The sequence below is a fragment of the Babylonia areolata genome, chromosome 20 (genome assembly GCF_041734735.1).
Source record: "Babylonia areolata isolate BAREFJ2019XMU chromosome 20, ASM4173473v1, whole genome shotgun sequence".
NCBI classification, from domain to species: domain Eukaryota; kingdom Metazoa; phylum Mollusca; class Gastropoda; order Neogastropoda; family Buccinidae; genus Babylonia; species Babylonia areolata.
The window spans coordinates 16,654,436-16,667,165 of record NC_134895.1 but is presented as its reverse complement, the minus strand read 5'-3'; the positions used below and the strand labels follow the sequence as shown (position 1 = coordinate 16,667,165).

The 12,730-nt window shown below is 47.4% G+C and overlaps 1 protein-coding gene across 1 annotated transcript; it reads right to left on the bottom strand.

Moving 5' to 3' along the window:
- Positions 1–2,610: 2,610 nt before the first annotated feature.
- LOC143294960 (uncharacterized) lies at positions 2,611–6,646 on the bottom strand. Its single transcript, XM_076606482.1, has 2 exons — positions 5,838–6,646; positions 2,611–4,457 (listed from the first exon to the last, which is right to left on the bottom strand). Exons 1-2 carry the CDS (start codon positions 6,615–6,617, stop codon positions 3,816–3,818), a joined length of 1,422 nt encoding a protein of 473 aa, XP_076462597.1. The 5' UTR covers positions 6,618–6,646; the 3' UTR covers positions 2,611–3,815.
- Between the last annotated feature and the right edge of the window lie 6,084 nt (positions 6,647–12,730).

The window sequence follows — 12,730 nt, the reverse complement described above, 5'->3', positions numbered from 1 at the left end:
TGTCAAGGTTCAGAAGAAAGCTTGAAAACCCTTGCATGAATCGTTATGTAGACAGTATTAATTTCTTCCCCTTACGTCCAAATGAAGCATTGTGTTTGCTATTTGATCCATAGTCACATGATGGCATATTCATAGGCTTTGGTGGGGAAAAAAAAGAGAGAGAAAAAAACACACAAAACAAAAAAAACAAAGAAAACAACCAACATCTTGATGTATCGGAACAGATGGCAAAACTGGGGTATGCCATGTCTTTCTTGATGATCTGTTCTCCAGGACAGGTGACCCTTCTTTTAGCCCGTGCATGTCAAAAGATGACAACAACACTATTTTTGTTTTCTTGGGTTTTTTTTTCTTCCTGCACGTCTTTATACTGGCAACTTCGCCTTATTATAAAACAAATAATTATATATATATATATATATATATATATATATATACAGACACATTCAGAAGTCGACCAGTATCATCAGACTCGGATAAGCGCACATTATCACATGATACGCATCATCATCAAAGTACTGAAATCTTTTTGAGTGTTGACACTTAAGAGTTAACTCTCTCCATACGAACGGCGAAAGAGACGACGTTAACAGCGTTTCATCCCAATCATCAAAATATTGCTAGCGGAACGCTCTTATACTGAAGAGGTGAATGTTGACAAAGAATACCACAGTTCTGACGACGGAAGCTAAAGGTTGGGTCATTCAGACACCCACTGGACATCTGAGGTGTCTGTGTAGAGGAGAAGAGAGGACTGGCCGTACTGAGTGAGTTAAATTAAAGCAACACTATAGGAATGAGGTTAACGACCTGCTGGCTTGATTTCCTACAGGTCACGTCCTTCTGTCTAGACTGCGTAAACCCCACATCTCTGCTTTCCCTTTGTGTTGGTTGACAAGAACACGGTGTTTTAGGTCACCAGTTCTGGAGAAGAAATCCTACGAGAACTAAATGTGCACGTAGTTACTGAATCAGACAGACATCATCAGATCAGGCAACGGGAACATTCGTGGTGTAGGTCAATTTAAAAAAAAAACAAAAAAAAAAAAACAAAGACATACAAACACACAACCTTACATAGGATCAACATGGTATGTGCTGTCTTTTAAGTATAGAAAGGCCTCTCGATCGGTCAATGCTTCGGGGGTGTCGGATGTCAAGGTCACTTGCTCGGTCCATCTCCTTTCACCCTCACATAACACACACACACACACACACACACACACAACAAACAAACAAAAACATGCAGAAGAATTTGGTCCCATGAAAAAAAAAAAATGTTCAGCATCTGAACGACGTAACAAAAACACTGGTCTCGATTCCCACCATGAGAAAGATCACGTAAAATCCTTCGTTTTTTTTTGCTTTTTTTTTTTTCTCACTAGTGGTACAGTTCCAAACAACAGGCTGCTGGTCGCTGCCAAACGGGCATAGGACTGGCCTGACAGGGTTAAAAAAAAAAAAAAAAAAAAAAAAAAAAACGACCACCAGCAAACAATGCTTTTGGAGGGCAACTACAATGTTTCTAATAAACATCTAAATTTTCATTTAAAAAAAAAGGCATTGTACGAACCATGAATACCTGAGGACATACTGTGTTCGAATGTATACAAAAAAATAGCTGTATATAATATAGATATATATATATATATAAAAGTACAGGCATTTCCTTTTCGTTCAGAACATGTCAAAAGGGTGTATGGTTATAATCCACAAAGAGGCACAGAGACGGTCGGTCACCAGGCTTTGAAGTGAAAACAGAAGCCTCGCTGTGTGACCACCACCCCACACTCACAGACCAGCTTCTGTCCAAAGGTTGTCCCCCCCCCCCGCTCCTCCCAAAGCCACTGAGCAAGCATCTGTTCTTGCTTTCCCAAAAAAGCCACTGAGCACAACAGGCCGCTCACCCACAAACACCACCAGGCACTTTCTTGTACACTTTGTTCATTACACAGGCAAAGACAAGAATATTCCTAAAGAAAAAAAAAACAAACATTAGTAAACTTGTTGTGTGCGCAGAATATCACAATCCAATATCGTACAAGCAGCTGTGTAGCAAGCACACTAGCTTGCAGAAAAGACGTCCCAACGGGTAGCAGAATGCCCAAGAAGGCATTTTCTAGGAGGAGAGGTGGGGAGGGTGCTCGTTGATGTGGGGAAATACTCGTCACTGTAGGAACGAGCGGGAAAATAGGCTCACTAAAGACAGGCGAAAAATTCCAAGGGATTCCCCCCCCCCCCACCCCACCCCACCCTACCCCACCCGACACTAGAGAGCAGACACCTGGCTGGGGGCAGTTCTCTGCACTGGCATCATTTTCAGAGGCTGTCAGGATGGAGAGGGACCTAGTCCTTGGTGCAAGACGTGGGGAAGTCTGGTACTCTGGAATACGGTTCAGTAGAATCCCCGACGGTACCGTTATTACAAATTGGACTTGGTCCTGTCACTTACACTGCCTGCAGTGCTGTAACTCGTGCGTATGAGGATGGCTGTCGGGGGGGGCCGGGGGCTAGGGGTGGGGGTGGGGGTGGGGGCTAAGTGGTGGTGGGGGGGAGTAGGAGGGGGGGTTACAAGTCTATGAATTGTAGCCAAATTTGTTCATTCAGCTCAGCTTTATAAGAAGTGTTTGAATGAATGACTAACACAGGCGAACTGAATTTGGAGGTGGCGTATGTATGCTGATGCGCGCAGTTCACCGTTTATGTTTTTGTATAAATTTGTTTCGGTCAGATTGAAACTGGGGCGGCTTTGCATGCTATCGACTGGCCAGACATCAGTTAGACCAGCAATACAGGAAGATAAGACTGCAGGGATGCGGCGAGCCTCCTGCCGTTGAAGTGGCGAGCCCTACGCACAGAGGGCTTAGCGGCTAGTTTGGACTGGGGTACGGTCGGTAATCATGGGTGGGGGGGCGTGGGTGGGGAAATGGTCTTATCATATCTCATGTTTGAGGAGAAACCTGACAACTGCTTGTACTTAATGTGCGAGTGGGCATTCCAGCACAAACATATATTACCAATGCGTTTTACCAGTGCACCCGGAAAGACGAACACACACTGCTCTTGCACACATGCAAGCATTCACACACACTCACACACACACACACACACACACACACACATATGCCCTCACAACGTGAATCACAATCATGACCTATATCATCAGTCATCATCACACTTTATGCAACTGTACAATACTGAGAGAAAAACGAACCAGCGCTTCAATCAGTTTCACAACAAACCAAATAAAAAAAAAAAAATGTAGTATCCAACACTCTTTGCTTTATTTATATATACTCCTCAATGCCAGAACAGCCACCGCTTCGCTCGTCAGATCTCACAATTCGTTCATATGATCAGGTGGTGTCCATGAGATGCAGCCCAACACAAGAGATGAGGTCCATGAGATTTGCGCTCACAGCATACATTTATGCACAAACACGCACTTTTTTTTTTTTTTGAGCCAGGTTTCCCAATAGTTTGAGCTCGCGAGCACACACAGATACACTCAGTTCCAGACTTAGTTTGTTTTTTTTTCCAGTACGAAAGTCAGAGCAAGGAAAAAAAAGTGGCTGCTTAGCCGCAGACACAACAGTTCAATAGGACATCATGTCCTGGTCCGTTCAAAAAACAGTTTTAAGTCAAAAAGGCAGCGAGGAATTTCTCTCTCTCTCTCTCTCTCTCTCTCTCTCTCTCTCTCTCTCTCTCTCACACACATTCATCCGACTGCCAGCATCACTGCGCCAACAAATGTGAAGAAGTTTATGTTTAAAAAAAAAAAAAAATTAAAATTAAAAAAAAGAAGACCACAATGACTACAAGTACGTGTCCAACTCCTCCTCCTTCAGCTCCAAGGTGTCCAGGAACCCTGGCTCCTGCAGGAGCTGCTCAAATCCGTCCAGGTGGATGGTGCTCTCACTGTCCAGCTGGATGGGGAAGGGCAGCATGTCCGTCGCGTCACTGTTGACGGCGCTGTTGGGGAGCGGCAGACCGTCCAGAAGCGACGACCGCCACGAGTCCACAGCCAGGACGGGCCCCGGTAGCACGTGGGAGGACGACGGGCTGGGGTCCTGCAGGTCAGATACCGCCACCCCAACCACACCAACCACCCCCACCACAGATCCCGGAACCGCCGGGGGCGGGGAGGGGTCTTGCATCACCGGGGTGGTCGGGCTGGGCACCGTGGCAGCACGGACGACCGGCGCCTGATGGGCAGCAGCCGGGCTGTGGGCTTGTGGTGCCTCGGGCGACAAGGCAACCGGTTCCTGCTTAATGGAGGACGGGCTGAAGTCCATCCTCAGGACCAACTCCTGCTGCTGCGGGCTGGGGACTCCCAGTGGGGCGTGCGTCATGGATCCCGACAGCTGGAGGTCTGTAGCTGCTGCTGCTGCTATGTCCATCCCCCTCAAGGCCACCATGGCTGCTGTCTGGGAGTTACAGTCAGGGCTGGCCACGTCCTGCACACACACACAGCACGGTTCTCTTTCAGGAGGTGTTCACACACATCACTCGGATGTCTTCGTCAAGTTCAACACAGCAAGTGATGGAGACACGTTAGCCAAGACTGTCTACACAACAGGTGAACTGATGAGATATGTTAACCAAGACCGTCTACACAACAAGCGAAGAAGACACAAGTTAACCAAGGCTGTGTTGAAACACTAACAGACGCCCCGACTCCTGCTAGTGGTATACCACCATCCCCTTCACACGTGTTCATGTATACGCTGGAGATCAGATCAGCACATCAAGATCCCGGAATCCCATTTCAGCGATCGGTGGGTTCAGTTATGAAATCGTGAACATACCCAGCATGTACATCCCCGTGCACCTCCACCCCCAAGGAACCACCACCCCACCCTACCCACCTTTCCAAAAAAAACATGCACCCACAAGAGAATGGCTGTCTAATAAACGGCGGGGGTATTAACTATTGTACATGCAGAAGCCTGCTACCAAAGTCACTGCGCGTGAGCGTATCAAGTCACAACTGACAAACAGAGAACAAGACAGCGTTTCAAACGACATGTCTGTTTACTCTCCACGGTACAATAAACTTCAGGCTGCTTTGCAAGGAAAACCAAACAATCCGCATGAAACCGAATCAAAGGCTTTGAGGAAGTGACAGTCCAGATGTGACAGATTTACCCTAACACCTGACAAAACAACAACAACATGTTAATACTGAGAGTACCTCCTACCCATGCCTCAGCCTTGACATGACCTACAGGTACCCAGTGATCTCAGCGAGAGAGAGAGAGAGAGAGAGAGAGAGAGAGAGAGAGAGAGAGAGAGAGAGAGAGAGAGAGAGCACTGAAAGTAGACATAACAGACTGACAAACATGGATAAAGATATACTAATATCCTATATGTTCCACTTTTCCTATAACATGACAAGCGCAATCGATACCAATCTTGACCCGCGATGTTCCGTGGACAGAACAGCGTGGGAATATAGTGGGCAAAGTTCCCACGCAGCGTGTGGGTCATCCATTCATGAAATCCAGCGAGAAGCCACGTGACTGGCTACAGCCAATGGATGTTCGCCCCCCATTCACACGCCCACTGCCCTACTTATCTCAATGACAACAATTAACAACGTGCAAGGGACGTAAAGTCGTGCTTTGTGTCACAGCGCCAGATATTCGTTTGAAACTGGAAACAACATAAAACAAACTCTATAGCATTTCGGGAAACATTGCCACATAGCAAGATGCTGTGGTTCGTCTTACGCACGCTCGACATTATCTACACTAGATTATAAACACAGGCTATAGCTGATCATGTACATTTCGATATGAATATTCGACAGAAGAAAACAAGAAAACTCCACTGACCTGATCTGGCTGCCTGTCATAAGGTTTAGCTTTGCGGGCCCTGCCTCTGGGGTTGGAGGCTTTTCTTGAGGAGGATGTGGCTGAAGGGGATGAGGATGGTGCTGCAGCACTTTTCTTTTTCTGGGGGCGGTATTTATAGTCTGGGAATTCGGCCTTGTGGAGCTCTTTCAGCAGCGCCGCATATTCCTTGAAGGGGGTTTTTATCTTTTCCCCCAACAATTTCCAGACACACCCCAAGTGCTTGGAAATGGCGGCATTGTCCATGGTGGACTTCACAGACATGAAAGTCTGCCTCTCCCCCTGTGCAAAGCCCATGAACGCGTTCATGGGCCTCTTCACGCAGCCTGCTTTTCCCTTCTTCTTTGGTTTGGCAATGTCTGAATACGGCGTTTCACTGGTGGGGTCCACACATCCTTTGGTCGGCAGCGGATACAATCCGGCGTCGAATTTGTTTTCGATGTAGTCCCGGTGTTGAATCACCGCTTCGTGCGACCCCACTGCTAAGGATCTGTAGAATTCCAGATCACATTCAACTTTCGTTGAAGAAATGAACTGCACATTGTCCTGGTAGCCGTCGATCCGATCTTCTTCAGGCGAACTCGCCTGCCATGAAATATCGGCCCTCATGTTCAGACTGAAGTCTGGGCTGAGCGGGCTCAGTGGCTCGTAAAGATCCTGCGTGCCTGTCGTACTGTCTGAACACAACATCGAAGAAGGCCCCATGGTGATACCGTCCAAAGACACAAACAAGGGCGCACTCTGACTACTCACTTCCATCATTTTTAAAAAATTTTCTGATACTTGCAACTTTCTACAACAGCTGATCCAAACTATGAGCGAGTCGAGCGCGTGCCCCAGTTTATATACAGGCGGCGAGTCCCCCCAGGGTACAGATTGCCACAACCAATCACGAACGTCTCGTGCCAGAAACCTTGAACCCGAACAGCCTGGGACCAATCACAGCCGCTTGCTTGGTGATGTTGGTGACATAGCCGCCGCGCGCGGGCAGTCACTTTGGCCCCTCCCGCCGCTTTAGCCCCGCCTTCTTATGACTCACGCGCGCAGCTTTTAGAGCTAGCTCGATTTAGAGCGAGCGAGGGGCCGTGAGGCGGGCCAGACTGGGGGAGGGAAACTAGGACACGTTCGCGTGCCCAGAGTGGAGCGCTCGCGTGTTTTGGCGGCTGGCTGTCTGTCCGTCCGTCCATCCGTCCGTCCATAGCTGAGATCATTTGGGGAGTCTGCCTGTCTGTACGTCTGTCTGTATGAAACCCGTTCTCAACACTTTTGTTTCAGACTGTGTGTTCCTTTACTGAACTCTACCTGAAAGCTCTGTCTGTCTGTCTGTCTGTCTGTCTGTCTGTCTGTCTGTCTCTCTCTCTCTCTCTCTCTCTCTCTCTCTCTCTCTCACACACATCCCCCTCTATCTCCCAAACTCTATCGCTCGCGTTCAGTCATTCTCTGTCTCTCTCTGTCTCTCTGTTTCTGTCTCTGTCTCTCTGTCTCTTTCTCTGTCTGCCTCTCTCTCTCTCTCACCCTCGTTCTGTCACTCATTCGTCATTTCTTTCTTTCTGTCTCTCTCGCTCCTTCTCTGTGTGTTTGTGTTGATCATTCATTCTTCTCTCTACTCTTTCTCTCCCTCTCTCTCACTCTCTCTCTCACTTTCTCTCCATCCCTCTTTCCCTGTCATTCCTTCCTTGTCTGTCTTCTTCACACAACACACACACACACACACACACACACACACACACACACACACACACACACACTCAGAGACACAAACACACATGCACGCACACACACTCAGAGACACAAATACGCATGCACGCACACACATACTTACACGCACGCGCACACACACACATACACGCGCGCACACACACACACACACACACACACACACACACACACACTATAGGCTCTGTTGTCACATCAGTCAATGTGTGTGTTCGTTCACCCATCCCTCATTAATGACGGGGAGAAGAAGAAGAAGAAGAAAATGATGATGAAGAGGAAGAGGAAGAAGAACGGGAAGGAGGAGGATGAGTAGAAGAAGGTGGGGGGGGGGGGAGAGACAAACACACAGAGAGGAAGAAACAGGAATTCAGAGATAGAGAGAGAGTGAGGGAGGGAGAGGGGAGAGAGAGAGAGAGACAGACACGGAGGCACAGACAGAGAGACAGACAGACAGACAGATAGGAGGAAACAGGAACTCAGAGAGAGAAAGAGAGAGAGGGAGAGAGACAGAGACAGAGAAGAGAACTCAGAACTCAGAACTCAGAACTCCAAACGTTTTTCATTCAAGGATTGGCTTAATCTTCCAATCAGCTCTTTGCTGATCTACGTCAATAACAACAGCACACACATATCTGATGGAGAGCTGGGGAAAGAGAGAGAGAAAAAATCTTCGTGCAGAAAGACAGATGATAATTCGATAATCAGGATGAAGAACACACACACACACACACACACACACACACACACACACACACACTCACGCACGCACGCACGCACACACGCACGCACGCACACACACACACGCACGCACACACACACACACACACACACACACACACACACACACAGAGGGAGATTGATAGGTGGTTAGTAGCGTGAGAGAGAGGACGTGAAAGAGAGAAATACAGAAAGAAAGAGAGAGAGAGAGAAGGGGAAGAAGAGAAATAATGTCATCAGTATCTATTATAGGAAACAAACAACCGAAATTCACCAAATCCACCTACGACAATTGCAACTAATATTACGATGACTACAACCATCACTACTAATATCACTATCCATAGACGCAGGATAGTTTAATATCACTATCAATAGAGAGAGAGAGAGTGAGAGAGAGAGACAGAGACAGACAGAGACAGACAGAGATACAGAGAGAGAGAAACAGAGACAGAGACAGAGAAATGAAATGAGAGATGGAGAGATGGGTTGGGGGTGGCAGATAACAAACAATCTAAAATTAGACAAACAAAACCTTCTTCTTCCTGGATGAAATTTCGCCCACATGGTTGACATTAAGGTAAAATAAAAAGCCCCGGTAACTGACATAGTGTCGGGGGGTCTGTGCTTACGTAATCGATGGTGGTGGTGAAAAATGACGGACTGTTGGATGACAGTTATCTAAAAATAAACACACACACACACACACACACACACACACACACACACACACACACACACACATTCCACTCCCCCCACCCCCTCTCCCTTGCCCTCCCCACTGCGCAATGTTCGGTCAGCAGACACTGTTAACAGTATCGATCCCACTGCACTGACCTGACCGACTTGGGCTTACGATGTCAGTCAGCCATCGATCACCACTGACCTCATTTCATGACACAGATCAGGTTGTTCCATTTTATAGTGAGGGAAGGGACGGACGGGGTCAACTGCATGGATTATGTCGTTTGACCTCAGCTTGGAGTTCTATTCTATCACTGTATCAGTAATGTAATGACTTGTTCCATATTATCAAGTCATGTTGTTGTTGTTCTCGGTTGAAATCGGGTCGGAGTTTGCTGGCTGTTTTGAGACCTGTCGCATGCCCATGTATGTAGTTCAAGGATGCTGTAGCATTGACTTGAATCACCACTTTTTTTTTTAACTATCTCTTAAGTGCCAAAACACTTGACTGAGGGGAGTGTGTGTGTTGGGGGTGGGGCCGGGGGGGTGGGGGGGGGGGGGGTGGGGGGGGGGGGTGGGGGGGTTCCTCTCTGAAGACCTTGTATTGTTGTATTGTCCAGCTCTCTCTCAGGCATCTGCTTGGCAGATGTGGTGTAGCGTATATGGATTTGTCCGAACGCAGTGACGCCTCCTTGAGCTACTGAAACTGAAACTCTCCCTGGAGTTTCTTATCACTTTAACTATCTCTGTCAAAATAGCGTTTGTAGTACCTCAGTTAGACTGTTGTAAAACTACATATATCCAGCGTCTTGTTCTTCGACATAGACAATAATATTATACCGTAACATGTTTGTTGTTTTTTTGTTTTGCGATCACAATTGAAGCGCGTTGTTTGGCAAACAATACACCTTGGGGCAGTGGGTTCGTGTCCTCGGCTCGGTCGGCACAGGATAGGCAGGCGGGGCCCAGTCCTCTCTTTCTGTCACTTATGCAGGTGCCCTTTCACACCTGCTTAGAGCGAGGAAGCTCGAAAACTCGGAGTAATGTGCCTTTCCCAGGGATACCCCCACTATGCCGAAACGGGGTCCTCTAAACTGTGAACACTATGATTTTGTTTTGTGTTTTGTTTTCTTGTCTTTTGGGTTTTTGTTAGGTAGAAAGATTTTTTTCTTTTTTTTTCTGCTTGTGTGTGTGTGTGTGTGTGTGTGTGTGTGTGTGTGTGTGTGTGTGTGTGTGTGTGTGTGATTTCACACATCATAAAGTTCCATTTATAAATGTACCTGATATCTCGACACATGGTAGAATGCGTATAAAAAGTAAAGTGTTGTATAAGTAACTAAGCTCGATTTTGTTGTTGTTGATGTTGTTGTTGTTGTTGTTTTGTTGTTGATAATTTGTTTCTTGCATGTATCTTCGTTACAAAGACGAGTGTCAGTTATTATAATAATAATAGACACTGAGCTCACTCACCTCAATAATAATTATGACGGGAGTGTTTGGAATCATTCGCTGTACTGAGGGGTCACAATATAAAACTCCCAACCAGATACGTCCACCTGCTTACCCCCCCCCCCCCCCCCCCCCCCCCCCGCCCAAACCCCTACCCCCTCTCAAACCCCCTCCCTCTCCTTCTTTCTCCTTTTCTTCCTTTTCCAACTCCAACTAAACCCTCCGCAAGCCTACCACCGATACATCCCTACCCCACCCCGACGTCTCCCCCCCCGCCCCCAACCCCAACCCCAACCCCCCCCCCCCCCCCCCCCACCATCGTGTAGCCACGCGCCAGCCACGCGCGACAACTGCACGCTATGCAAATCAGGTCACACTGCCTTTTTAGACAGGTCTCTGTGTACAATTCCTCGCATAATTAGGCATTGTGATTGAGTCTGCGCGTTCCTTCTCTTTTCTGTCAGGGGCTCTTATACCATACATGCTCCCGCATGCTTGCCTGAACTTTTAGCAAGAAATTGAGAGTAGTAGTGTGTTGTTGAGTGTCTTTTCAGTTTGGTTAACTGGCATATAGAAATCATTTCCAAATCACATACGTACGCACGCGAACACACACACACACACACACACACACACACACACACTGAGAGATGGAAGGGGCCAAGGGGGTAAAGATCAAATCGATTCCTGACGGAACTTCCTGCATAATTATAATAGACTACTAGTTCTTAACATCAAAGGTCGAAGGTCTGAGGAAGGTGGCAGAATGGTTAAGACGCTCATTTGCCAATACAGCGTCCGGGAGGGTCTGTGTTCGCTTCCCGCTCCCGTCCTTTCTCCCAAGTTTGACTGGGAAAAAAAAAACAACAAAAAAAACAACAACCTTAGCACACGTCATTCGGATGAGATGATAAGCCGAGATCCCGTGTGCAGCACACACTTGGCGCAATGGAGCAACATAAGGGTTGTCATCTGGCAAAATTCTGCATAGGAAATCCACTCTTTGACAGGTACACAATTATATAGTTACATACGCATGCACTCACAGTCTGACGAAGCGCGTTACAAATTTTTAGTCACAAAGATAAAGTATTTGGGATAGGAAACAGCATGTGATATGAAAGAATTGTTGTTCCCAACCCTCTTGTGAGACGTACCGAAGCAGAGGCACTGGTGGCCTTGTCCAGTTTGTTGTCCACTTAACTCACTCAGTACGGCCAGTCCTCTCTTCTCCTCTACACAGACCCTTCGGATGTCCAGTGGGTGTCTGAATGACCCAACCTTTAGCTTCCGTCGTCAGAATTGTGGTATTCTTTGTCAACATTCACCTCTTCAGTATAAGAGCCTTCCGCTTGCAATATTTTGATGATGGTAATTGGGGTGAAACGCTGTTAACGTCGTCTCTTTCGCCGTTCGTATGGAGAGAGTTAAACCTGGCATCAGTTGAGATGATGCTCCCGATGAGGTAGCAAACGTGATGGGCGGTGTTCACTTTCGTCTGCTCAGTGGAGAAGCTTAGTGGGTTCCACGCTTGCAGTGTGTTTGGGCGGGTTTGGGGGTGGACTTTTCAGTAATCGTCAAGCTCAATACCAAACAGGTCAGTAGCCTCTCAAAAACATGAAGCGATATATTGCAATGTTCAAAATCCTTTCGTCAGAACAGCGATTTCCATGACGAAATTTTAGCTTTTTTTTTGGTGACCTGGAAAAAAGCAAACAAGCAGAAAGCAGAGACGTGCATGCTCACACGGTTCTCGCTAAAAAGAACCCCCCCCCCAAAAAAAAACAAAACAAAACAAAACAACAACAACAAACAAACAAAAAAACAACAACAAAAAACCTGCCTGGGAACCTCCACGACAATCAGACGAAAGTGGGTCTGCAAACTCTCCCTGATGTCATGGTATGGGCTTACAGTTGACGCAAGTTCAGAGAGGTTCACGTCCTGATATTACGGAAGCGGATGTAGACCCCCACCCCCACCCCCACCCCACCCCATTCAGCTTCATCCGGGTCCCCTGTGAGTGGCTTGTTCCAGCATCATGTTGATGAACAGGGAGGTGTGAGGGGGGAGGGGGTGGGGGAGCAGAACGCAGCCTTGTTTCACCCCGTTGGAGATATGGAAGGCTTGGGAAAGGTCCCTTCCTTCCATGTCTAACTCCATGGCCCAGCTGACCCTGACGAAGATTGCTTGACCATGGTCTGAGGATCTTCCATGGACACTGCTGCTACTGCTACTGCTACTGCTACTACTGTTGCTGCTGCTGCTGTTGCTGCTACTACTGATAAGAATAATAACAATAGTAACAA

What these genes read in the sequence shown, in the direction of transcription:
- LOC143294960 (XM_076606482.1), bottom strand. Translation starts at nt 6,617, where the DNA reads ATGATGGAAGTGAGTAGTCAGAGTGCGCCCTTGTTTGTGTCTTTGGAC. An exon ending in ATGACAGGCAGCCAGATCAG is followed by an intron (nt 4,458 to 5,837) that starts GTCAGTGGAGTT and finishes GTGTGTGTGCAG; the next exon opens with GACGTGGCCAGCCCTGACTG.